The sequence below is a fragment of the Apis florea genome, unplaced genomic scaffold, assembly GCF_048593485.1.
Source record: "Apis florea isolate Af1SG1 unplaced genomic scaffold, ASM4859348v1 contig_3802_pilon, whole genome shotgun sequence".
Lineage (NCBI taxonomy): Eukaryota > Metazoa > Arthropoda > Insecta > Hymenoptera > Apidae > Apis > Apis florea.
The window spans coordinates 819,131-846,701 of NW_028256863.1; the positions used below are offsets into that span (position 1 = coordinate 819,131).

The 27,571-nt window shown below is 43.1% G+C and overlaps 1 protein-coding gene and 3 long non-coding RNA genes across 15 annotated transcripts; 2 read left to right on the plus strand and 2 right to left on the minus strand.

The window, feature by feature from the left end:
* Nucleotides 1-53: 53 nt before the first annotated feature.
* Nucleotides 54-1,359, minus strand: LOC147656153 (uncharacterized). The gene is made up of 2 exons (XR_015294918.1): nt 453-1,359; nt 54-361 (listed from the first exon to the last, which is right to left on the minus strand). It is a non-coding gene; the product is annotated as an uncharacterized LOC147656153 (long non-coding RNA).
* Nucleotides 1,360-1,712: 353 nt separating this feature from the next.
* Nucleotides 1,713-11,428, plus strand: LOC116414189 (uncharacterized). 12 transcript variants are annotated; one of them, XR_015294916.1, is made up of 9 exons: nt 2,896-3,287; nt 3,956-4,040; nt 4,307-4,465; nt 4,544-4,775; nt 4,896-6,042; nt 6,150-6,960; nt 9,257-10,129; nt 10,269-10,377; nt 11,188-11,428. It is a non-coding gene; the product is annotated as an uncharacterized LOC116414189 (long non-coding RNA). The 12 variants fall into 12 exon arrangements; XR_015294915.1 differs by having other exon boundaries at nt 2,897-3,287; nt 4,896-6,338; nt 6,495-6,960; XR_015294906.1 differs by having other exon boundaries at nt 2,899-3,287; nt 4,896-6,338; nt 6,490-6,960; nt 11,188-11,427.
* Nucleotides 1,982-2,743, minus strand: LOC147656154 (uncharacterized). The gene is made up of 2 exons (XR_015294917.1): nt 2,555-2,743; nt 1,982-2,264 (listed from the first exon to the last, which is right to left on the minus strand). It is a non-coding gene; the product is annotated as an uncharacterized LOC147656154 (long non-coding RNA).
* Nucleotides 11,429-14,990: 3,562 nt separating the features above from the next.
* ich (zinc finger protein ichor) lies at nt 14,991-26,865 on the plus strand. Its single transcript, XM_086916557.1, has 2 exons — nt 14,991-16,265; nt 22,973-26,865. The coding sequence occupies exon 2, from the start codon at nt 23,992-23,994 to the stop codon at nt 25,351-25,353; it is 1,362 nt and encodes a 453-aa protein (XP_086772683.1). The 5' UTR covers nt 14,991-16,265; nt 22,973-23,991; the 3' UTR covers nt 25,354-26,865.
* The last annotated feature ends 706 nt before the right edge of the window (nt 26,866-27,571 follow it).

The following is a 27,571-nucleotide window of genomic DNA, read 5'->3' on the forward strand; positions in this document are numbered from 1 at the left end:
TATGATTTTCTTATTATTAATATTATTTATTAATAGTTAAGTAAGATTAAAAATAAAATTAGAATATTATTTTATTTATCTAATATTGAATAAAAGCAAAAAATTATCTTTTACAATTATATGTAATCAAATATTTGAAATCAAATATGATTAGTCCTTTTCACAAATATATATACAATGAAATTTAAATCATAAAAAAATTCTAAAATATATTAATTGTTTTTAAACTTTTTTACATAGAAATAAATTATCTACTATTTTAAATTAAAAACAATATATAAGTTTTTTCAATGCGAGCGTCAAAGAATTTTGCAAATTCATAATTTCTTCTTAATTCCATAACTCGATGTGGATAAAAATTCTATAAATTATCGGAATAAAAATATTTATTTTGTTAGTTTACGAATAACTATGTACTTATATATCTTAGTTATGACACGAGGCATGCATACGTTTTAGAAACTTGTGGCCAGATGGTTTGCGCTTTTCAATGTGTTTTATAGTATATAAAAATAGTAGATAAAAGTGAAGAGGATTCATTATTCTGTCTAGACGAATCGTCGAGTTGGCTCTGTTAGGTCAGTTTACGGACTGTGATGAGTCCCGGTATAGTTGAATCAGAAGGTGGGAGGAGATCAGAGAATCTCTTCGGTCTTCGGAGACGATACATGCGTTCTTTTTTCTTTCCAAGATCTCGCACCCCATGAATCGCTGACATACTAACCTAGATTATTCTGGGGTATCTATCATGAAGGTAAAGCGTACTGTAAATATAATACGTGTTCTATGTTAAAAAGTAAAATCATGTCGTCTTTTATCTTTCACGTAAGCAAGATTCAGAGCGAAACATTTTTACAAAGTGGAGAATTCCGTACGTTCAAGATATGCGAGTAGATTCCGTGCGTTCTAAAAATTATTTTGGACGTAATTATATTTTATTGTCATTTACTAGAGATCGGATTGATTTTAATAAATTATGAAATCTAAAAATGTTTTCATAATTATTTCTTAGAGTTTAAAAAAATAATATTAAAAAAAATTTTAAACGATAAAATGATTTGATTTTTCAATTTCCTTTTTTGTTTCGACATTATTGTTGAAATACTTATTTTCGAAAAAATATTTTATCAAGTTTCTAAAAGTGAAGAATTGCAAGCGTTTTAAAGCATGCACACCACCAAACTTCCGTGAAGAATGTCTTTAAATTAGATTCGGTTACGAAATTCAGGTGCACGGTAGTCTCGTGGTCCGTTTACCTGGCTAGTCCGACAATGTTTACTGCTATTGTATTATGCTTAACAATTTTGCGGCCAAAAACTGAATTACACAAACATCTAAAGTTACGTAGTACAGTATATTTCGAACGAATTCAAAGAAACAATTGATAGCATTTCAACTCTGTTTATTTCTTCGACGTGTCTTTTCTGCGTCTACCTCGATCTTTGTTTTGCAATAGAATTAGTTTCTTCGAAGTAATTGTTAATTCTTTTGCAACTATACGATTTAATTGATAAATTTGTCAATTATTTCAAGCATAAAAATTTTGTGATACTTATATTAAAAAAATTGTTTTTCATTGTACAAGTACGTAGATTTTAGATATAAAATTTCGATCATTCGATTAATCGAATCGAAAAGGATTCAATCAGGTCGACGATTAACCAATCGATATCAATCAAAATAAAATTTCGAATAACTTTGTCAATTTCCATGATATAATAGTGAAAGTTAAAGAATATGTATAGAAAAAAATAAAAATTCTATTTAATATGTTTTATATAAAAAGAATCTAAATAATTTGAGACATTCTTACGTGCACATTTTTCTTCTTTATAGACATAAATATCTGTAAGTAGTGAATTTATATAGCTTCTTTTTTTAACATACGGAATTTGTATTAAATTTTTTTCTCAATCTTTTGAAATATATTGTCTAAGATTTCATAGAATTTTAACTTGTTTTAAAAAAAGAAAAGGCCGTATTGAATATTTTGTAAATTTATTTAGAGTGCATTCGTCATAATATTTTTATAGGTTAGATTGGATAACGTCCCTCATACGAATTTATTCGGTACGTTAATTAATTACGCGGATACGACGTCGTTAATTTTTCTACGCTTGACGGACCTTCCTTGCCAACGCTCGCACAAGAATAAAGTTTCGGAAAAATACACGAGCGTAACGAAGTAGTAATGCCACCACGGAGTACAACGTGTTATGCTTCGGCACACACCACTGGCCACGCACTCTTTTTCTATGACCATTCTAAAACGAAAGAAAGAAAAAAAGGAGATCGTGCGAAATCGTGACATCGTTACTATCTCCCATGCTTCAATAGTTAATTTATCCAATTTTTCGATTCGCTGAAATGAGGCTCAATGAACTATTTCGACATTATTATTTCATTTAAATTGAAATAGAATGTCAAAATAAAAATAAAATACTAAATAATAATAATTTTCAAATATGTAATCGCGATCATATCACGTTTCATGTTTTTTTTTTTTTTTTCCTTCAACTGTGAGTCACGATTAGTTAGGTTATAATATATTTACCATGATATTGTAATTAACATGGCACGTATCATATCGCGTAGCGTTTTAATTTATTTTTGATCGTACATTGTTAAACTTTCAAGTCTTTATAAAAAGCAGAACATTAATAATGAGTATTTTTCTTCTATTTTGCTTCTTTCGATGTCTATTTTTTTGTTTTTGTTTTCCTGTGTATATATTTATATTTTTATTAAATATTAACATATTATTAGAATTTATTTTAATTAATTATTAATTATTATAATATATATCATTTCAAATAATTAATTGAAAAAAGAAATAAATATTTATAATCACTAAGTATTCAATATTTATTTTAAAATTATTATTTTAAATAAGTTTCAATAACATGCAACCGGTAGAGGGCTTTTTTCTCAACGGAATCTTTATGTGGTCATTAGTGTTCTCGTTTTCAAGCCTCGTGTTTCGTATCCGAGTAAAAGTGAGTCCTAAATAAACGACATGCATGACCATAAATATACTTCCCATGTCGAGAAAAAAACTCATGTCATTTAGTGAATTGCCCGTGTCTATCATAAAATTAAAAGAAATAAGAAAGAGATAGGACAAAATGTTTCATGTACGATAATCGTCATTATTTTTATTTCTAACCTCCTTCGTACCCTACTAACCGACCTTCATTCTATTTAAATCGAGGAAGTGACGAATAACGTGCGAGTTTGACATAATTTTCTCAATGAGTGGGTCGAATGTCAAGGTGTAAATCTAATGTGTATGTGTACTTATTTGCTGTCTCGAAATATCCGAAATTCTAAGCACGACCGTTAACCTAACGTTTAACTGTATAATTGTGGCGCAACTTGTCCGAAAAAATTCTCTTTCTCTTGTCCTCTTGCTTCGTCCTTTCTCATTTAATTAATGTCTATAAGTTTATCCAGCTGTAATGTCAAGATCCTTCTTATCTGCTAGGAATAATAGTAAGTCATGTCAGTTAATGACAGTTATTAGCATAATATGACAATTCGAATGTTTCTTTTATGGATAGTAAGTAGACTTTTCTTTAAATAAAACTTGTAATGTATATGTAATATTGTGATTGTGATATTAATATTTTAATTGATATTTAAAAAAAATTTTTTGTTCAAGCAATATCTACATAAATATCCTTAGTTTAACGAAGAATGAAATAATGAATTAAAACGAATGTTCTTGTTTATTCTCTTTTTATTATTCTATTCTTTTTTTAAATTTATAACATATCCTTGATAATATATCCTTGCAAAATAGGACGTTGTTAAGGCATCGAAGGACTCGTTCATTGTTTCGCTTCGGTTCATAACGAGAAAAATGATCGTATTTATATAAATCAGCAATTGATTAATTTTACAGCAGTCACAGTGTATCGAATGTATTCCAATGATATTGTTTATTTTTACGCAGTATATTTGCAAAATGGTAACGATGGCATAGCTACGATGTAATTATAAAATGTTGCAATGGCAACCAGTGCAACGAACTCACGAATGTAAGTACATACATACCGTGTAATGATATTGCCGGTGAACAGTCCAATTATTATGAAACATCTTTCTATACGTTTCGTGAACAACTACTTGAATAATTATTTCCGAAACGAGCGTGCACTATATTTATAATTATATTTATTTTATAGCTTTACAATCTTTATATTAATTTTTATATTCAAAATTAATCCTGCTATTTTATCGTAATTTTTTTCATGTTGGACAAGACGGAAAACTTTCTAAAAATCATTTATCCGCAATATTTCAGTGACCAGAAATTTTCGAAATGCTATTGAGAAATCACATATAATATACACATAATGATATTTTTCTTAAATTAAGAAATTTTTCACTGAAAGAAGCACTCGATTGCGATAAAAAATGAATTAAAGAATGTAACAAGTCATGACGAGCTTTCACGACATCTGTACGTATGTTTTTTTATTTATAAATATAACATAAACACGAGATAAATATGGATAGAGAGAGATAATATTTTATACAGGGCCATGGCGCAATGTAAGCTGCATGGAAATGGTATTATGTAAAATCCGAGCAAAAATTTCAACCACAGAGAAAAACTTTTGTTGAGAACCTCGAGGATACCTACTTACCTACGCTACCGAGGAATTGGACACCGATTAGTCACGATCGATCGTTCTCGAATCGTCGTTGTCTTTTTTTTTTTTCTTTCTTTTTCATTCCTAGCGTGAATTTATCGATATTACAATATGGTGGCAAGTATTTATTTATAATTTATTTACATTTATATAAGCCTCTAGTTCTAGAAATCTGACATAGTGAAACAGTAACTAAGTGTATCTAATTCTTTCTATTCCCATACCGATTCATTCAAGAACGATCGAGGATAGGATCGTGGAAGCGCGGTGTAAATCATTAGCAACAATATAGCGATCGATCAAGAGAAGTGACGTACATGAAAAGAAGCCAACGGCAAGTTGCAATAGGGCCAATTTCTCTTTATCAATGATCGCCCTGCGGTTTTCTCCGTGGTCATAGCGTATGTGTATACGTAACGTGGAATACGTTTGGTGGTGTACAACTAGCCAACGCATAAACTGTTGGTGCGTGTGCGTACAAGTTCAAGAACAATGGCAGTTCACGATCTGTATAATGTATGTGGTAGGTATACACGATTTTACCATGCGACGGTACTCGGCTCATTGTGGTGGCGGTGGCGGCGGCGGTGGCAGCGGGCAGCTCTCGTGCCACTGACCCACAAACATACTTACCTATGTTATACTATGCTGCTGTATACATCGTTCTCCCGTTGTCGCTATGCTTTAATGCCCGTACACACCGCGTTTCCGCCTCTCGAAACACGCTTGTGTACGTCGTCCTTGGAAGATTTATTTGCGGACCTGATTGCAATCCTGATGCTGGTTCGTGAATTTTTCATCCGAGCCTGCACCACCGTGAACTACCGAAAGTAACTGCGTGTCGGGCAACGAGGGCGGTAATTTTAATTAATATTACTGACAATATTTCGTATGTTTATGATTAAAAAATTGGATTTGTTAAAAAAGAGTAACGTTGCCGGATGTATGATACGATTGTTTTACTTACGGTTTCATTTTACTTATGTCTGGCTATTAAAAAGTTGCGTTTCCAGCTAATCTGTGATGAAGATTAGATTCGTATCCTGCGACATTCTCAACGTAGATGTATCCGCGTTGTACATTTCACGCGCTTATTTTTTTTCCTTTTTTTTTGAATTTTATTTTTGTTTTCACTTTCGCGAATCGTTGTTACTTTATCATTGTGCTATTTACTTTTAAAGAGCAAACACGCTTAAATCTTCATAGGAATGTATAAAAAATACTAGATATTGATATTTCAAATTAGAAGCACTCTATTAGTTTAAGAAGTTGTTTAAATAATTTGTTTAAATAATTTGTTACAGAGAAAAGAGAACATTTAATTGTGGCGAATCCACGAATTTAGATCGTGTAAAAATAAATTTATCCGTGAAAAGAATGACAGGTATCCGTGTATAACTGTATCCACAGAAAATGGTTGCCGCGTGTAATCCGCAACTACTTTACTCCCGCGTTTTACTCTCCATCTCAATTGTCCCACTTGGTAAACAGGACAAAACTGGAAGAGCAAGGCTGAAATCCTGCACGGAGGCGGAGAGCGGGGCAACGAAAAAGAGGTAGCCGATTCGCTCGACTTTTTGCCATCATCGTCATGAATACACGACGAGAATCGTCACGATGGATAGCGGCAGGAAGCAACGGGATGAAAGGAGAAAATGAACAACCGGCTACGTTAAAATCGTGAGCAGTTCGTTATCACTGCTGCGACCCACTCTTGGTTTCCGATACCAGACAAACTGGAAACAATTCTTCTTCCCACTCACTTCTCTATTGTTTTCTTCCTCCTCTTCTTTTTCCTTCTCTTCTAACCTCTTCGTATTTTTATTTTCAGACTAGGTCTTGACTTTGTGCTCCAATTGACCAACCTGGAGAACAAAAGCCTCGTTTGAAAGCCTTTGATAAATCACGGGACCGAGCATAATCGTACATGACACTGCCTCGAGAAGAAGAGAAAAGATATATATCGTTCTATTTATTATCAATTTTTAAATACACATGGATAATGCCATTGGATGATGTATCTATTAAAATTCTTTTTATTACAGAGACAATTCCACACTGTCGTTTAAAAATATTGGAACACACTTGTTTGATTTTGAAAAGTGATGGAGAGATTCAGAAAATATCAGCATGTATCGCATCATATGTACTCGTCAAAAAGATGTATTTATATCACTTTCAAACGGTTTGTCTTCCATCGTGATAAACTACAAAGTTTATCCCGGTTAATTCAGCCGGTCGATTTTTTCTCTGCAACACTGCTCGTTCTACTTCCAGTTAGGATTATAATTAATAAAGAATAGTAAGTAAACTCGGTAATCTCCTTCTTTTATCATGGAATTTAGAACATTTTTTTGCCGGCGGTTCTTGATAAAAAAAAACTTTACGAGAGGCAAAACGCGCCATAGCCGGGGTTATTTTTACGACCGACCGCGCATACCAGAATCAACCTAGCCGTCAATTGGCCTTTTTCTTTTTTCTTTTCTGTTTTTTTTTTTTTTTTTTTCGTCTGTCCGGCGAACTGAACTGGGTCACATTTCGGAGCTAGGGCAATAGATAAACACGGAACCTTTACCTAGTTACCTACAGTCTTCGAGAATTGGGATGACACGATCAAGGAGAGTTTGATCGTTGCCCAAATTTCTCCCTCCCTCGTCGATTCTGATATACCCGAATCCGGAACCTGGTTTGTACGGAGGGGGAGGAGAGGCCCACGGAATGTCCTCATTCTTTTTGAGGCCTCGAGGGCCGCGTGACTTCCTCAACGTAACAACCGCGAGGATGGCCCCACGTGAGCTTCGAATTCGCCCCCTTCGAATTCCGTGTACGCGATCCGTCGTGGCTAATTTTATCGTTCGTGTTCACGTGTCGAACCTGAATTAACGTTGGAGCCAGAGAAAGAAAGGTAAGGGAAAGAGGTTGGTGACGTCACAATAACGATGTTGAATTCGAAGAAGAGAATCTTTTTCGGTATGGTTTTCAATATTCTTTCCGAACGATGGAAAATTGATAATAAAATACGGTTTAATAAAAAGCGATTTACGTAATTATGCTTTTTAATGTTCGTTTGTTCAGATTCACTTTTCTTTATAAATAACGATACGTCTTAAAAATGGATCCCGACTGTTTCTTCCCGACAGGTAAAACAACAGGTGGTTATTATTTCCATCCATCTAACTTTCTGTGTATCGCTTAACTCATGCGGAACCTATTTGTCCATTTTCTTTACTTTTCTTATTTGAGCCTAGTGACGAATAATCGTAGAATGGCTTACTTTTACTTGAAACGATTATTTCTCTTTTACTCTGTACTTGTCGTAGATTATTTTTTAGCATATCTTTTGAAATATCGTATTTTCCAATTATTATCGTACATTTAAAATTTTCGATCATAAATATCATACGTATTGAATTACTTAACACGTTTATTAGATATCCTTTCTTTCATAAAAAAAAAAAAAACTTAACCTACGTTATTAACAGGAAATATTAAATCCAAGATCTGCATTTGCGAAACGCTGCTGTTTCTTCTATATGTATAATATATATATATATATACGTAACACGCGACACGCGCGCCCGTCAAATTCTGTATTGTGGGGCGTCAGCCTCGAAACACAACGAGTTCGCCGTTCACCAGCGATCATGCCGGCGCTCGTCTCGGCGTGATAAACAATTACGAAACGGATTGTTAAAAAAGGAAGCGATACGGCTCGCGCATATTTATGTAACAACCGCGCAGGCTCACCAATGGCCACGAGCGTGTAACGGCAACGCGAGTAAAGTTTTCTCGTGGCTTCGTGTGCGCGTAACATCCGTATCGACGTGGCTCGAAGTGGTGTACACGCGCCCACCCAGGTTTGCCATCTCTACCTGTTCCTCTACAGGTTCCTTGCACACCTGTACGCTATCACGTACGCCTTTTGGTCACGCGTGTGTGTCACACTTAACGCCTATCTCTAGTCATCGAGCGATTGTGGTAGGATCCACGAGCAGAAGTTTCACTCGGTCCTCGGCCCCGTCTTCTTCTCCCCGTTCTTTTCTACACGTTTATGCGCGCGCACACGTACGTAATGGACGCCTGCAAACGAGGTTGTGCGTTCGTGAAATCGTACGTGTGATGCCGTACAGGTATGCGCATGCGTGTACATATAGGTTGGAGGCTCGTACGCGTGCTACCGGTCGTTTAATCGGAGAACGGGCAGGCAAGTCCTTGGCAAGGCCGATCGAGACATCATCCAGCCACCTTTTTCCAATTAGCAGACTTCTGGTAATCGGCTACCGACTTCCTACGAACAAACGCACGCGTCAGACGCGGTGCGCCGTGTTTGCTTGCGGATTGCCTCATCCTCTTTCGAATACGTAGGAGTATGCGGTGCACATGTTTCTTTGCTTTCTTCTTGTGCCCGTTGTGTCGGTTTTTTATTCCGCGTTTCCTCGAGATCTCGATCTATTTATACGTTTTCCGTCTTTATCGATTTCGCGCATCGCGTTCTTCACACGTGAGGCCCGATAATAATGTATGATTCGTGATATATGATTTATTTACTGTAATTTTTTTTTTTTTTTTTTTTTTTTTTTTTCTATTCGTTTCAGTAGCTTCCTCGAGAGAATTGCGCAACGTCGTCAACCTTGAAGGATAATTATCCCGGACGAACAAGGAAATTTTTCTTAAAAGCTGGAGCGATGAGGAAGGTACGGAGGTTGCTGCTTTTGCGAAATTTACGACATCACACCGTGGGACTCTTTGTTGTAACTGACAGTCCGTCTGTAAAATTGTTTGGTCAAAATTGAATTGGCCAAGTGCACAGCTTGTTGTTGGGCAATGAAAGGATGCCCACTAGACCCGCAGACCGTGCTTCTCGCCCGATTTACCACGGTCAAATTTTACAGAGGAGAGCCGTCTGTCGTTTGCGGCTCCTCTCGCGAGATAACATCTCCAAGATAGATTTTCCACGCTTTGCGAAATTGCGGTCCCATCGAAACATATGTTAACATTAACGTTAATTGCAAATTATTGTATGCATTATATTATGATCTCTAAACAAGTTAATTTGTTTCAAATCATAAAAACGATAAAAGAATAACGTATAAGTCGAAGAAGAAAATATGTTCACAATTTTTTGTGACGTGATAAACACGTTCGAGATAATTTCCTCGGCCAAGGCCTCGAGATTCATACAGGTGCAAGGCACAATGTTAAAACGAGATGGCAGTGGCCACATCGGGGGCCGCAAATCGTTTTTCTTTGCCACCGTAAATTTTCAGCTGCGCCGTTGTACCGTTGTCCAACTTCTGTCCAATTTTCGAAAGTTAAGAATTTTCCTTCCTTCGCCGTGTTTACTAACAATCGTTGCAGGGTTTAAGTGTCATCGAAACCTGTCGAATTATTTACGGTCTTCCGTTCGAAACGTAGCTGAAATCTCGTGTACCTGTTTCTTCGCAGAACGTCGCAGCTAACCACTGTCGCAGGTAACCATCGATTTGCTGCAATTTCAAGAATTATTCTTTATTAATTTTTTAAATCTCCCTCCTTAACGAGTTGTTAAGAGCCGAGAATAATTCACGTACGACAGAACGATCTTTTTCTAACGATCGCAATTATTTCTAGGACGCATTTTCAACCGTGTTAAGATTCGCACGCTCGCACACGTGCACGTTTTATTTCACCTCCTCGTACAAATTGAATCTTTACATCCTTCACGTCCACGGAGCACAATGTAAGTATGCAAGTGCCTCAAACACAATTCACACTTTGACTCCTCGTACACGTTTCCTTTATGTATGCGAAACCTACTTTCCTAGGCGTCGTAAATTTTTGATATCTCCCGGTAACGATAGATGGTCCATCGTTCACCGCCGACTTTCTTCGCGGCTTGAATGCCGCAATCAGGTGACGCTGCGTGTTTCCAATGAAAAAATGCGCCTCATGCAAAATGCATGAACGTGAAAAATCACAATGGCAAACACCTCTTTCCGTTGCGTTACGTTACGGATTTCCAACGATCAGTTTCCAATCTGATCATCGTCCAACGGACGAAAGTTGTAACGGCGTAAAGTTTAGAATCAAAATTTCAACGGGTATCTCGCGTGACGCGACACACAAAGCCTCGGTCTCGCAACCGTGTTTACGTGTTTTGGGCGCAGCCTGTCGCCGGCCACCGACCTAAGCGAACCGCGTCGAATCACACGTGGCAAAATATTTTCGGTGGTGTTGCACCGCAGGTGGGTCGACCGTAGGGAATCGTGGCCGGCAATATTTAGACTCGTACTACTTGAAACCGTGTATAAAAGAGGGAGCCGTGAGACGACCGATTATTCACGGCCCTTTTCTCCTCTCGTCGAATTCCGGAAGAGGAGTTTCCGAGTTCGTTGCACCGACAATGCGGAAGTCGGTCTCGGTGCATTTCGTAGGTAGCCCACCTTTCTTCCTTTACCGTTTCACCCGTTTTCGGCTGTTAGCTCCTCGAAAACTGATTTTACCTGACGTTTTCTAATTTTTTTTTTTTTTTTTTTTTTTTTCATTTCAGCGAAAAAGCTGTTCGAAGGGAATGGATTCGAGTTATCCATCTTGTGGAATTGTCGTCTAATCGCTTCGTCGACTTCGATCGATTTTAATCGTTTCCTTATGGGATCCTTGTTATTATTATTGTTGCAATGACATACAACAATGACCTTGGAAGGTTTCTCCTTTACTCCTCGCTCGATTCGCGTATTAAAGTAATTTCCATTTATTGGAACAATTCTAATAATTCTAAAATTCGTGTTCTCAAAATCACTTTTTCTTCCACCATCTTCTTTTATCTTCGAAGCGTTACATGCTTCACACGTATATTTTCAGACACCTACTTCAGATCGATGCGTACGCACCAAGGCTATCCCTACCTCTGCCCATCATCCGAGCCGAGAAAATGCAAGTTCCGAGTCTACTTCATTGAAACACGAGGAAGAATAGCGAGTTCGCAACACGTGGTGCGCGTAAACGATACAGGCACGAACGTTTTTAACGAGAGTTCGAAATATGTTTAAGCGTTACGAGTGTCGTGTTTTCGACGCGTGACCATCGTAAATTTTCGTAAAGTTTTAATAAATAAATAACGGGCCGGCTGCGACACACGTGTTTCCCGGGCCACGTTCCTGCTCGTGCTTTCGGCCACGTGTCATCCGCTCACTCTTTGTTGCCCGAATGTTCATGAACAATGTATGCAATTTATCATTTCACGAATGAAAGGCACAAGGGGCAGGTATCGAATGAGCGTTTCGGTCGGATTTAATCTCGAATTTATAAGGAATTTAAACTTTAGAACAAAAGGGAATCCGGATAAAAGCCGGATAATAAAAATTGTTCGTATTTTAAATACTTTCTTAATATTTCATTAAGAAAGTTATCCTATCGATTAAGTAATAATAATTTAACATCCGATTTATCATCTGTTGAATAGGAATAATAATCCGTTATATATATCCGTTATATATATATATATATATAAATTTATATACAATTATGCGAAGTGATATATTTAATATCTAGTATTTATTTCCATATCGATGCATTGAATATATGCATATATAAAAAGAAGAAAAACAACAAGCAAACGTAGCCGGAAACACGGATAAATATTTTGACAACGGACAACCGTTGGATTCACCAACGGAACGTGATGTAATTTATGAGTATTGCTCGTGAGTGTTCAAGGTCATGGTCAAAATCCTTAAATCCTTCGTTAAACTTTGTTCGTCGAATCTCGAACCGTTAGGATTATTCTGATATATCGCAGAATTTTATTGCTGGTAATAAACGAGATCTTGCACCGTTGTTTTTCTGACTTTTGTCACCAGCAAACCGTCAATTCTTTCTGCTATCCTGCACACCTCTTTGCGCACGTTAATTAATAAAAAAAAAAAAAAAAAAAATTATCCCCTTCCTATTGCACTCTCACGCCATCCCGGATACCGTGTACCGAATCATTTATCAATATTCCCCAAAACTTTAATCCCATTTCCATCGTCCAAGAACCGAGATGGCGCTATAGTCCTCGTATATACGTGCACAACGAATCATTTGTCAATATTCCCCAAAACTTTAATTCCATTTCCATCGTCCAAGAACCGAGATGGCGTTATACTCCTCTATATAACTCCTCTATACATAAATTATGAAATTAATTAATAAAATAAAAAGGAAAAATCGATCCCCTTCGTATATCGTACTTTGCCATCGCATATCAATATTCCCCAAAACTTTAATTCCATTTCCAAGAACCGAGATGGCGCTATACTCCTCTATATAACTCCTCTATACATACATTATGAAATTAATTAATAAAATAAAAAGGAAAAATCGATCCCCTTCGTATATCGTACTTTGCCATCGCATATCAATATTCCCCAAAACTTTAATTCCATTTCCATCGTCGGAGAACCGAGATGGCGCTATACTCCTCTATACATACGTGAAATTAATTAATAAAATAAAAGGAAAAAATTGATCCCCTTCGTATATCGTACTTTGCCATCGCATATCAATATTCCCCAAAACTTTAATTCCGTTTCCATCGTCGAAGAACCGAGATGGCGCTATGGTCCTCGTATATACAATATATATATATATATATAAAAACACGTACACGTAAAATCGTCACCGATCTCACGATTCGCATACTTTTCGAATAAACTTGGAAACAATTAGGTCGATCTGGTTACCGATGCTCACGAAGAAGGAGAAAGGGGGAGGAGGAAGGCGGTCGAGTGGTACCACTAGTCGCAGTAGCGAAAGTGTAACCGACCCGTCGTAGGGGAGAAGTGGGGCTGTTCGAATTCGCGGAAAGGGCCTCCCCCCCTCCTCGACGATCGCCGCGTCGTTCCGCCAAGGAGAGAGAGAGAGAGAGAGAGGCCTTCCTCGACCAAGCGGGGGAGGGCCTTGCTTCGACGCCTAATTAATCGAAAGTTATACAACACAACAATATTATTACGACGCGGATCGAAACGTTTCAACAGATTTTACTTTATATATATATATCTTGCGCGATTATTGGCAATTTGAGAGAAAGATATTTCGGAAGAAATTACGCGAATTTCACCTCTCTGTCCTCTTTGGAGAGGAGGGAGGGAAAGTAAAAAAATTTTTTTTGATCTTTCCAAGATCTTTCCAAGATGTTTCCGGCAGCTGGGAAGATTAAGAAGAGCGTGTCGATAGGTTCATTTACGGTATATTTTGTAAACTAGCGGTAACCAATTTTTTCTGCTGCAATCCTCAAAAGTTCGGCTCCCTTTCTTTTCAGTCACGGATTTGTAGGGTAACTGTAAAAACCCCTTCGAAAAAGGGGTTAAGGCTGACTTTTTTTCCCTCGAAAAGCCGCCTCTAGGTACCCAACAATTTCATTTCCTCCTTCCAAAATTCCAAAAATTCCTTCCGTTTCCACGGATTTCCCTCGTTGTTACATTATTATTATTTCGTGCGTGGTGATTGCATTTTTTGATAAATACATTTTAAATACATTGCATGGAAGGGGATCGATCTTTTTTCCTTGAAAAAAAAAAAAAAAAAAGGGAATGTAGAAGAAAAGAAAAAGAATTTTAGAACTCGCATACGCTTACGCTGTTACGCGTTTCCCTGCCCGTTCCGTTGTTGCGTTCGGGCGTAGGTGTTCGTCGAGTCGTGCCCGGTGAAGGTAAAAAATTACGAAATCCTGCGTCGATTAAACTCGAGCAAGCAAAAAAAAAGAAAAAGAAAAATTCTGAAATCGATCGAATTATTCCAATGTGCCGAGTCGGATGATTCGACGGCGTGTGGGATATAAGGAGGATAGAAAACACGAATGGAGAGATACCAATTACAACCGATGTTTCATCTAACGGTTCAACTACTTGGAATTTTCAACGATCATCATCATCATCATCATCATCATCATACAATACGCGCATGTCTCGCTTTTGTTAAAGAAAAATAGAGCATTCTATCGAGACTTGAACGAAAACTTGAATGTTGCTGCGAGAGAATCCTGACATCGACATAAAACCCCGTTCGAAACCGATTCTAAATCACCAGTTTCTTCAGTTTCTGCTTTACTACTTACTTCGCTTCGATCCGTCCATCCATCATCGAATCAACAAATTTCGACGATCGAAGGAAAGAGAAGAAGAAGAAGAAGAAGAAGCATTTGTCTCCTCCGAGCCGATACCCCGTTACAAATCGGATCGGACATCGGCGGAGGGAGGGGATTGCGCGCCAACCTTGGTGGTGGTGGTGGTTGTCCCACACCGGGAAAATGGTGGTGGAAGAAGAGCAGAGGGAAGGGGAAGAAGGTATATAGGCGGTGAGTGGGGGGTTCGAGGGTCCCCCTCTGGCTGGATAGGCAGGTAGGGGCCCCTGTCGGTCGGCACCGCGTAAGACCCCTCGCAGTAAGGGCCCACAGGCCATCCAGTTCGTTTCTTCCTCGCCTACTTTTAGGAATTAGTCGCATCTCGTCCGGCGCCAGGCGAGCCACAGGCCACTCTCCTGTTCGTGCTACATCTGCGAGGCCTCCCTCCGCTATCTCTCTTCCTTTCTTTCCCTTCCTCTCTCTCTCTCTCTCTCTCCTTCTTCCTTCCTCTCTCCCTCCCACCCTCTAATGCTCCTTCTGTTTCCTCTCTCTCTCTCTCTTTCTCCCTCCTTCCGTCTCTTTCACACTCGCGTTCGCCCGTGACGTTATCAAGCGTGGAACGTGAGGAATAGTCGGGAATTGGCGGGACAGGAGGGAACAGTCTCCCCCTGGGAGAGACGGGATAGATAAATAAATCGGATGGATATAATATCGTCGAACAACGGGGAGGAGAGCGTCGTGAAAATTATAATTTCCAGTGAATCGGCGGGGTATCATATCGCGACGATATAGAAGGGTATCGTGATAGTTTCATTATATATATATATATATACGATCGTGATCCCAATCCCGAGGAGGAAGGAAGATATTATAATTGGAAAGAAATCGGTCTCCAAGTGTCGTTGGCAAGTGTTGGTGGCGAAGGTCAAGGGCCGATCTATGCCCGAACGCGTCACCACCGATTTGGACGATTCGGCGAGGGTGGTGATAGCGTGCTGGATGGTGGAGGAGGAGAGGAGGAGGAGGAAGAAGAAGAACACGAGGAAGAGAAGAAGAGGAAGGGCGTCGCAGTGAAAGTTCGCGGTGGCCGGCCATCCTCCGAGTTATTCCTCCGGGAAAATTGGACGATTCCCGATCGAATGCCGCCCACTTACAGACACGATTTCGTGCTCTCGTCGTTGCGGTACGCGATCGGGGGGGGGGGACAAAAGTACGTCTCTCTCTCTCTTATCCACTCCTCCTTTTTTTTTTCCCTATTCTCTTCTTTCTTCTCTCCACGCGCGCATCCACGTGTGTCCCGTCTTCGGTCCTGCATCTTCCCTCCCCCGCCCCCTTTGCCTCGGTGCTGAGCCGAGGTGGTGAACAAGGCCGAACAAGTGATCTCACGAGGAAGAAACGCTGATCCAGGTCGAGGGTGAACGAAGAGAAACGAAGACGACGAAAAGTGCCTCGCTCTGTGGATAGATTTATAAGGGAAGGTCCTGAGGACATCAACAATTCCACTCTGGATACCACGCTGCTCATATGTAATTATCTCTGTTTATCTCTTTCTCGCGCGCGCACGATGGCTGGATATTTATGTATATATATATCGGTCGAGGAATATTTCGAATAAATACCATCCAGCCATCGTGTCGCCCAATTTAAATCTAATTTAAATTGTAAATATCGTAGATATCGTGTTAAATGTCTCTCCTTGTAGGCCTTCGATCACGAATTTTCCGAGGGAAATCGTTCGTAATAATAAGAATAATTCGAGAAAATCGTTGCACGAGTTTTCTTCTAGGTAGGACAAACGTCGTCGCAACGATTTTTTTTATCAATCGATTCCTGCTCAGAATTTCTTCTACCACATACGTCACTCGAGTTACCACGCTTTCTAACGATAGAACAACCCGTGTCTCGTATTCACGATCGAAGTTGCGAATTCCGGCCGACTTTTTTTCCTCTCTTTCTTTTTCGTCCGCTTCTCTCTCTCTCTCTCTCTCACACACAATATCGTCACGAGGTATCATCCTCGAACGATGTAGGATGTTAAACTTAACGACAAGGCAAGCTGGTTATCCTTGGACTTTCGCAATTCGTGATGGACGATATATATATATATATATCGTAAAGGAAGGTCAGGTCTACTTGTTTGAATGGACTGGAATTCTTCCGGAACAGTGTTGAGGAAGGATTGTTTAGAGAGTGCTACCGATGCGACCCAGAAAGTAAGAAGTCGAAGACACTAGAAATTGAGAAATCGAGGAAACACGGCGTAAAAAAAGATATTACATCTGGCGAATTTATCGGATAATAAACCATCTGATACGCCTGTTTTGTGACGCTTATTGGAATGAGAGAGAGAGAGAAAATTGGTATTTTACGTAACACGGATGGTTGGAAGTATATATTTATATAATTTATAGGAAATTTGAATCGGTATGGAAATCTTGCCGAATCGAAAAATATCGTCAGAATGAAAAATGTTTACGACTTGCGATTATCCAACAAAAAGAATAATTTCGATTGGGGGAGAAAAAAGGATGGTGATTGAAAGCAATTGACAATTGAAAATATCGTTATCCTTCGATTCGTTTCGAGAGGCCGTTCGCAACGTGTCAGTGGGACCTGGCACTAAAACCTAACAGTTAGTAACGGGTACTGGTAACCGTGTCATAAAGGAGGATCCTCCGCAGCATGAAAGCATTTCGGTATTTCGGACCGCGTGTACCCAAGTGTATATATTAACGACTCGAAATCTCGTCGTAAAAATTTGACAGCTTTCGTGGCCCGTCCGCCAAACAACGAACGAAACCTCGATCCGTCGAATTGTGTTCATTTTTTTTTATTCCCAACAGTATTTTATTATACTGTTATTCCGTCCAACAACGAGAGATTTTTAATAAAATCGAGTGTTAAGTTAAATTAAAAATCGAGTTTCCATCGATCGAAAGGTTGCGACGAAAATTGCACCATCGTATCGTGTATATTCAGAAGTAGTTAAGAAATTCTGTTTTCGCGTCGAGTTTCAGTCCGAGTTAACCGTTGAATAATAATAACGAGGGTAAAACCGTTTCTGGATAGATATTTATTTCACGAGAGATATCTTTGTTCACGATCTTGGCGATCTTTGTCTGTCGCAATCGCGTGGCATGGAGTGCCGTTTCTTCCAACGCTTTCGTCTTTCGTTTTCGAGAAACGACAAATCATACGTGTCCGGGCCATACATTCGTTCGAACGAATAAATTTTATCTTTATCGTTCTCTGCCTTTCCTCGTTCTGTTCCGCAAATTTACGATCGTAACCGATCCGTCACGTTACTCGTCTCTCTCCTCCTCCTCGAGAAACCGATTACACGTTACACCACGCGCCTCTTTATTCGGAAACAACGTCCTTGCCCTTGACCGAGACCACGAAATTTCGAATCCATCGCCGCGCAATTTCCATCGAGCATCGAGCAACACGTACCTTACCTACACGTCGTACGATATACGCACACATACGCAACATATATATATATTATACGCGCAAAAAAAGCTAGATATCGGCGAGCAATACGCGTCTCTTTCTCTCTCTCTCTCTCTCTCTCTCTCTCTCTCTCTCTCTCTCTCTCTCGGTGGTTCTTTGACATTTAGAGAAGGCGACACGGCTATTAAGGTATTCGGATATCGAGGAGCGAAGAAGAGGAACGAAGTAGGAAAATAAGGAAGATTACACGTAGATACGAAAGAGAGAGACGGAGGCTGGCGAGGAGAAATTTCTCCCGAGTGACTTCCTTTAGCTTTAGCGGACGGCCTCGAGTGGTGGGGGAGAGGAGGGGAAGGGGAGGAGAAGGGGGGGGGGATCGACGTGTTGGCGCGAGGTTGTAGACATCTCGCGAGGCGGTTCGTTGCTCCACGATGCCAATCCACGATTGGCTCGAGCGTGCAGTGTCAGTATCACGAGCATTCGGTTCGATTTCTCGCCGGTGTGCTCGTATTTCGGCCAATTACGAGCACGGTCGGTCGGCCAACATATTCCCGGGAAAATTCGTCACGCTCGAGTAAATTGGACAACAGATTCGACCTAGGTCAATGCTCCAATATTGCATATTGGTCCGCGTTTCAGCAAGTGTATACCTTCTTCTTCTTCTTCGTCTTATTCTTTTCTCTCTCTCTCTCTCTCTCTCTCTCTCTGTTCGAGAGTAAACATCTCGAAATACCTTCTTCTTCTTCTTCTTCTTCTCCTCCTCTTCCTTCTTCTTCTCGATTCGAGATATCTCGTCCCTCGTTTGATGGAAGATAAACGAAGGAAAGGATAAGAGGCGAGAGTTTCGATACACGCACGCATTCTGCACTGCGGATCTTCCGGGAACGAGAGAATCGAGGACGAAGAAAGAGGAAGCGGCTGTGAAATTGTAAGCAACTCGGTAGGAAAAGAGGAGTCAGGGAGGCTGTTTTTACGAAGGAGCAACCTGAGCGAAGAAAGAGAGATGTGGGGGCCCGTTGGATATGATCCAACGATTCCAAGAGAAACGAGAAAGAGAGAGAGAGAGAGAGAGAAAGAGAATTACGGAGGCAGAAAGGGAATGCCGTTGGAGGGACGAGGAAGGAGAGAGGAACGAGAAGGAAGAGAGAATAACAGAGTGGTGGGGTATTCCCTGGTGGTAGCGGCGTGGCTCGAGAGTAGGTCAGTGTACCACATTAACCGGTATTCCAAAGCCAGGCTAGGCAGGGTGGGGGGAGGGCTTCCGACTCGTCAGTTCCGCAAGCGATCTATAGATATACCTCGCGTCCACGGTCGCGTCCCCTCGGTGCTCGCCTCGCTTTGTTCATCGCCGGTGGATCTCTTACCGAGTACCGCTACTCTTCCTCCTCCTCCCTCTCGATTCTCCGCATCTGCATCGATCTCTTCGATTTAATTAACCGCGAATTCGAATCGCCAATCGGCACGCGAATCGGCTCGAATTATATATCTCGCTTATCGCTGGGATATATATACACATATACACACACATATATATATATATATATGGATTTTTTTTTCTTTTCTTTTTTCTTTAATCTCTTCTTCCTTCACCTTCTTCGGACGGATTCGCCTCGTTTATCCGCCTCTCCCTCGTCTTCTTTTAACCTTTACCTTAATAGTCTGCGCACTTTCTCCGTTGGCAGCAGCACCTCCGGTGCCAGGTTCCCTCGCGTACGCGCCTCGTACGCGCCTCTATGAGGCTACGACGCATTTCGATGTCGACATTGAGGCGAATACCGGAGCGGCGGTGTTCGATAGGGAGGAGGGAGGACGGAGGGGGGGGCAATTTCTCTGTTCACCAACAGGTAGGATCTTCGCTCGAAATAATTTTTTCGGATAATTTTCTCTCTCTCTCTCTCTTGATATGTATCGATGAAACGATACACACGAAGCTGGTAACTTCGATCGATCTGGATCTATTATTATATATCTTACGTCGTTCAATTTGATTCGTAAACGAGAAATTTGTATCTCGAAGAGGTATATTTGGCGGTATATATAACGAAGGAGGGTAGAGGTATGACTCGAAGAGGAGGAAGCGGTACGGCGTTGCTGGCGTTCAAGTCTCCGATTTCCACGCTCTCGCGTGGAATTTCCGTTCGATTTTTTTTCCTTTTTTTTTTTTTTTATCGCGAGATTCGCAATTTTTCGAACGAAAGTAATCCACGAAGATCCAATCTTCGGTCGTTATGTCCAAATAAAAGCTCGTCCCAAATAACCCACATTAGCTTGACTTGAAAAGCTAATCGCTCGACAGCTAATGAAGGTTCTAAATATAATCCCTGTTTCCATTCCGTTTCCATACCGCTATGATAGATAAAGATAACACCCTCATTTCGTTTATCTCTCGAAAATGGGTTTATTTAAATGCGAAAGTCGACGACATTCCTCGCTAATACGATCTAAATGGTCGGTTAGTTCCGCCAGGAAATATGATCGATAATTTCTCTAAAAAGAAGGGAAAACTTTGCCCTTCCTCTTCAAAAGTATCTTCGCGTTGTTTGGGGGGATCTGAAATATTGGCGAATTTCGTTGGTACGAGTGCGGCTCGTCAATGTGGGTCACTCCCCGTGATGGGGAGCCGCGATTCGCACGCGCCATTTTTCGTAACGAAAAGGAAAGCCATGGCTCGCGCGCCTAGCAAAATCCGACTGGTTTCGCGTAGGCCTCCTCTCCGTACGGGCGCAACTCGTAACGGTGCTTCGACCTACTTCCGTTTCCCCTACCGCGCCACGCTCGGATATAGTTTAGCGTCGCTCGTGTATAGTAGACTCGAGCAAGTGCGAGTCCCTGCTCGAGTCACGTGATCACCATTTACGCGGTCGAAAAGAGTTCCACCCTCTTTCGTCCCCTCTCATTTTTTTTCGAAGAAATAATAATTCGATTCCTTCGTGATTCGTCTCCTCTCGCTCCGCGATTTTTCGAATATTAAAATCGGGACGAGGGGTGGCGTAACACGGTTCATAACACGGAATGAATAATAGGCGTGGGTATAGCGGAGCTCGATCGAGGGAGAGGAGCAAGAGAGGGCGCGTGGTCACGCTCGAAGAGGAAATCGATGGACGGAGCGGCGGCCAAGTTGCGGTGCGTGTCGTGTCGCGGCGCTCCGTGCAAAAGTGTGTCACCGCGGGGACCAATGGCTCGCACGCGCCATTTTTCACAACGAAAAGGAAAGCCATCTGGACAAAAATCTAGCCGATTTGCGTAGGCTCCGACCCGTGCACCGGGTCTGTAACGGTGCTCCGGCCTACTTCGGGCCCCCACTATAACGCGAGCGCGGTATAGTTTCGGCGTATAGTCGCACGAACGGTCGCGGATGCGGCTCCTTTTCGCTCGCGCCTCGGACGCACGCCAATTCCTTCGTTTCCCGCTAGATTGCAACCCCGCCCCGCCTCGGCCGATAAAAAAGAATATCCCTTTACCGCCCGATTCGCGAGGTAATTTTTCTCCTTACGAATATATATGTAACGCGATTACGAAAAGAATCTCTCGAATCGATCCAACACCGTGAATATCGAGTAAGTAACAACGCGCGAGACAACGTGCAACAACACGGATGCACAGATGCGCGCATCGTATTGCTTCGTATCTTTGGTAAATCGATAAAGGCGAATCGGTCGGATACCCGGTGATCCCATTGATAAGTAGCTCACTGAGACATTGTCGTAGGCTCGAAAAAGTGGGACCGCCGTTCCCCGGCTGCTGATCGACGTTTCGAGGGGCAAGAGGAGTGGGGAGGGGGGAGGGGCGCTCGCGAGTCCACGCCATTGGGCTAACGGTACACCGGTGAACACGTCACGACAGCCGCCCCTCCCCTCCTCTCGGTCCCACGAGCGGGGGACCTCCAACGCTCTCGTCTACCGCTCGTCGTCCGCGGCGGCGATCGACAAGGACGGGGCTCTAACCGACGACAAGGACGGATACGGCGTGATACGAGTACGAGTGCTCGAGCCGCGAGTGGGGGTCGGTCCCCTCGGCTGGAGGGGAGGAAGGAGAGGTGCGGTGGTACACGTCGGACGACGTATATACCATTTGCATGATTCCCATGACGTGATCCTACGGCCACGCGGATGTGTCAATCGAGGGAAAGAAAGAGAGAGAGAGAGAGAGATTCGCGAGCCAACGATCCTTCTCGATCGAACGGAAATAAAGAATCCGATGATCTGTTTTATCGGTTGGCTCTTCGATTCTTTTTTTTTTTTTTTTTTTTTTTTTGAGCTTCGTCTTTTCGCGTCTTTTCCCAAACTTTGGAAATATGGATTCTGGTGAATAGGATCTAGGATTTCTCGATTGGATCCCTTTTGTTATTATTATTATCATCGTCGTTGGTATTTTCCCTCGAACGAACGTTTTTCTTCTTCTCTTCTCGTTCTTCGATGTTTCTTCGCCGTTCGATAAGGGATATAGCATTCGGCTATCGATGACGGTTCGAAAAATATATTTTTAAACGCGGCAATTTGGTTGGTCGAGTGTACCGAGCCGTGGCTGGCTAGCGTGCCACTAACCTAGTTAACAGGAGCAAGTCTTTCTTCTCGAGAGAAGTGGTATCTGCCTACTTAACTTCGCGATACACGCGCCACATGTATATATATATATATACATGTGTATTTATACGCGCCCGTATTATTTCTACCCGCGCCTTCTTTATTAATAAAACGTATCCGTTTGAAAACACGATCGAGCGGAACGGGAAAAAACGTTTTCCCTCCGTGAGACGAAGAATGAAAATTGGCTGTTCCAGGTCCCCGCGGCGCCGTTGGCGGTTGCAGCACCCCCGGCAGTAGAGTGGATCCCTGGTGGAATCCTGGTTCCCTCTTCCCCTCGCCCCCTGGGCCCCCAAGGATCGACGAGGGGGCACCGGATAACAACGGTGGTAGCGCCGGTTTCCAGCTCTGTTCACCGCCGAGCCGTAACGCGAATAGTCCGCCGTCCCATCAACGCCACCAGCCGCCATCGTCCCACCTTCACCACCACCACCACAACCACCAGTCGAACGCGTGCAGGAACGCTACGTGCAACTACGCCATCTCCCCTAACTTGGCCCCTTCGTGCTCGACGCAGGGCCTCGGCCGCGCGGACACGCGAGCCGCCGATGCCGTCGTCGTAGCCTCGTACGGCGTCGCCTCGTCGTCCCCGGAGCCATCGTCGTCTTCCTCGTCCTCGTCGTCCTCATCGTCCTCCTCGTCGGCCGGCAATCTCATCCTCTCCGCCCTGCTCACCACCACCGCGGAGGGCCCCAACGAAGGGACGACGAGCGAACCCTTGAACGGAATCCTGTCGTCCCTGAACGCGCGGATCAAGACGGAGGAGTACCCGAAGATACGAGCGGAGGAACGAAGGGCGGGAACTTCGCCCACCTTCAACGCTTCCCTGCTCACCTCGTTGCTGTCCACCTCGTCCCGGATCCAACGCCAGCGAAACGACACCGACGAGGACCACAACCACCACCACCACCACCACCACCACCACCACCTCGTGCCGAGGGCGTCGTGCGCCAAGCTCGAGGCCCGTACGACCGAGGAGCATCACCATCATCGTCAGCAAAGGGCGACGAAGGTCGAGGAGGGGACGGGCAAGGTAGAATACCACCCCCCCCTCGCGGTGGTCGGCCAATCGTCGAGGGAGGCCGGGGAGGAGGAGGGGCTGGGTGCCACGTCGCCCTACGACATCGTATCCGAAGGGAGGTGCCAGGCGTCCTCGTCCGGGAAGGGCGGCGGCGAGGTGGCCGCTGTGTCGCCAACCCCGGACATCGTGATCGAGATGAAGTACGAGACCCAGTCGGGGCCCCCCGCGGCCCCCCCTCACCTCACCTCATCCGGGGTCGAGCCCCCGCACAGCAGCCAGGGGACGGGGATCGTGGTCGGCGGCTCCCCTGCCGAGGTGGTCGGGGTGGACAGCCTGCTCCTCTCCCCGTGGGGCGCGACCGGCCCGGACTTCCTCGAGCCGCCCGACGTGAAGCAAACGGCAGCTGGTCTGCAGGACGCGTGGGACACCCTCCTCCTCGGCTCGTCGGTCGGCGTCGCCTCCGCCCAGTCGTTGGCCGAGTTGAAGCCCCTTCCTCCCTTCACCGGGTACACAGGCCACCTGAGCATCAACGGCATACCCGGCCACCACTATCACACCATAGCCTCGTCCGCCCAGAGGCCCTCCTTACCCTCCTCCTCCCCCACCTCCTCCTCGAACCAGGAGTACTACGAGTCACCGGTCGTGTCCTCGAGCACGCCGTGCCCCCAGGGCAGCCAGAAGCAGCAGCAGCAGCAACAGCAGCAGCAGCAGCAGCAGCAACACCAGCAACAACACCAGCAACAACAGCAGCAGCAGCACCATCATCAACACCATCAGCAACAACAATTGCCGCAATCGTCGCAGCCGGTCGACTACGACATCGAGGACATCGCGGAGATAATCGGGTCGGCGATAGCCGACACGACGGTGCCGGGCGGCGGGAACGGGCCGGGGTCGGAGCACGACCCCGAGGCGTCCCGGGACTGGATCGACATAGCCGACTGGATCGACACGGCGTGCTCCCCCAAGGCGCAGGAGACCACGTCCCCGAGCCCGTACTCGCAGATATACGGGACGGCGACACCCTCGACCCAGGCCCAGCAGCACGGGTCCACGTTGCAGAGCTTGCTGACGCACGGTTACGCGCCGTTGATCAACGCCCGGCTCCAGTCGGCCAACGCCGCCCTCCAGAACACGTCCTGCGGGGAGACCCCCTCCTCGACCAGCCCCTATCCACCGGTCAGCCCGCCGGGCAGGGTGTCCACCTCGTGCAGCCCCGACCACCTCCTGCACTCGTCGTTCGCCGCGCCCTCCCACCCAAGGAAGAGGTCGAGGCCCGCCCCCGCCTCCCAGAACCCGTCCAAGAAGAGCCCGGCCGCGGGCGCGACCGCGCTACCCTACGGGACCGAGTCGGGCCTGATCGGGGGCAAGGAGAAACCCGTGCACAGATGCTCCATTTGCAACAGGGGTTTCCTGAACAAGAGCAACATTAAGGTGCACCTGAGAACGCACACGGGCGAGAAACCGTTCAGGTGCGAGGTGTGCGGGAAAGCGTTCAGGCAGAAGGCACACTTGATCAAGCATCAACAGATTCACAAGAGGATCGGCAGGGACTAAGATGCCCTCCTCTTCTCTCGTTCCCCTCACTCCTCCTCCTCTCGTCTCCCTTGTCGGGGAGGACAAGTAGTGATGGCGAGTAGCATGGTGTGTATTATTAACTTGCGCGTTATTAACTTATTGTACGAGCCGTGCTCGCCTCGTTGCGCGAGGGGGAGCGAACGAATTTTACGATGCCGTCGAGCAGTTACGTGGGGAGAAAAAGAGAGAAAGAAGAAGGAAAAGGAAGAGAAGGAGGAGGAAAGAAAAAAAAAGTGTAACGCGAGACGACGCGCGAAGAAGATAAGACGGTCGACCGTGTGCGTGCGCGCGCGTGTGTGTGTGAGGGACGGGGCAGGGGGGCGGGGAGGGAAGGAGGTGCGATATCGAAGAGACGCGATCTCGAGTAATGAAACGGGGATATGAAGCCTTCCGCGTATGGGGGACCTCGAGCAACGGTTGTTCCGCGCGATCCGGCCCGATTTCGATGGATGTACGACGTCCCCGAGTGACGGAAGAAGTGAGATGATCTCTCGTGCTGTGTTATACATTGACGACGTTCAAAGTGAGTGGAAACCCACTGTAGCGCGGTGTGTACATATATATACGTATATAAATAACAGAGCACACGTACGCGGGTACGTGCGTATATATAATATATATATATATACATATTATATACGTAGAACATACGTAGAATGAAGCGAGAACGATAAAATTTCTATGATTTTCTGTCTCTCTGATAATTCTATGGATAATGCATATCTTGAACGTAGAGCATATATATATACATATATTATACGTATGTAAGTCGAGGAATTTGCTCCTGGAACGACGGTGGGGCAAAGCGAAAAAAAAAAAAAAAAAAAAAAAAAAAAAGAAAAAAAAATTCTCGTTCGATCTCTCTCATCTCTTTATCTTACTCTTGCTCACTTTTCATAGTCCTGTTTCCCCGTCCCCCCTCCTCCTCTCCCCGTCTTAACGTAATCAATTAGATTTACATTCCTTCCAGAGTTTCCTTCCTTCCTTCCCTAATAACAATAACAACCTTCATTAAAAAAAATATTTAAATATCATAATTTCGTCATATAGTATAAATCGTTCCTCGTATCTCGACCGTTCCGCGCAATATAACTATCTCCGGTTATTCGATGTCGCCTCGTGTTCGAATAAATGAATATTGAAATGAAAAACTTAACTCGATAAGCAAGCATATACCTCGGACCGTTCAAATTTTCGTTCCATCTCTGGTTCCAGAGGCAAATTCCTAAGCTCCGCACAGAGATACATATGTATACATATACATATAGATAGGTGTAATATAATAACAGACGTAAGAGGAAGTGACGAAAACTACGCGAGGCGCGGCCACGCGTATGGCCTCGCTACGGATGTACCTAAGCTCTTCCAAATACGTTTTAATTTACTTACTTCTTCTCCCTCCTTTTTTTTTTTTTTTTTTTTTTTTTTTTAAATTAAGTAAATTCTCTCGTTTTATTTATATCGCTTTTATATTATATTACTTTCACACAATTGTCCCGCGTTCTTTCGTTTTATTTATTTTCGCTCTCTTTCTTTCTCTCTCTCTTTCTCCGTCGGCTTATCTTTACGAGATAGTCGATCGTCTTTCGTCGCTTTTTATTTAAGTTTTTACACCATTCCCTTCTCCTTCGTTCCATAAGTCTTTCCCTTCTGTTCTTGATGTACCATATGCAACATGTGTACGACGACAGTTTTAGGATTGTTTAAGGACATTCTTTTCAAGGCTGTTCAAAGATACTCACGTTACGCTACTCTTTTTTTTTTTTTTTTTTTGTACTTGGCGGTTGTATCTGTCGAGGTTTGTTTACGGGTTTTTTTTTTTTTTTTTTTTTAACTTCTCGTCCTTGTATTTTATTACTTACTTGTCTCGTTCTGTTTCTTCCCTAAATTTTTCTTCCCTTTCCTTCTTTTTTTCCCCCCCCCCCTCCAAGAAAATTCGATCCCTTGGAATTATGCGTATTTAGAGATATTATCGTCGTGAAATGGACCACGAGCCTTCGATGGATCGACCGACGGAGGTTGACAATACACAACATTCGAATTTCCCGGAGAAATACTCAACTTTATCAACTATTTTTTCCCCGATCTATATATAAATAGAAACCAATCGATACTTTCTTATCTATCTCTTATTGTCCTTCCTTACTCGATCCACGAATTCTCGTTGACATTGTATCCTGTGTTGCAATGGTCGGGT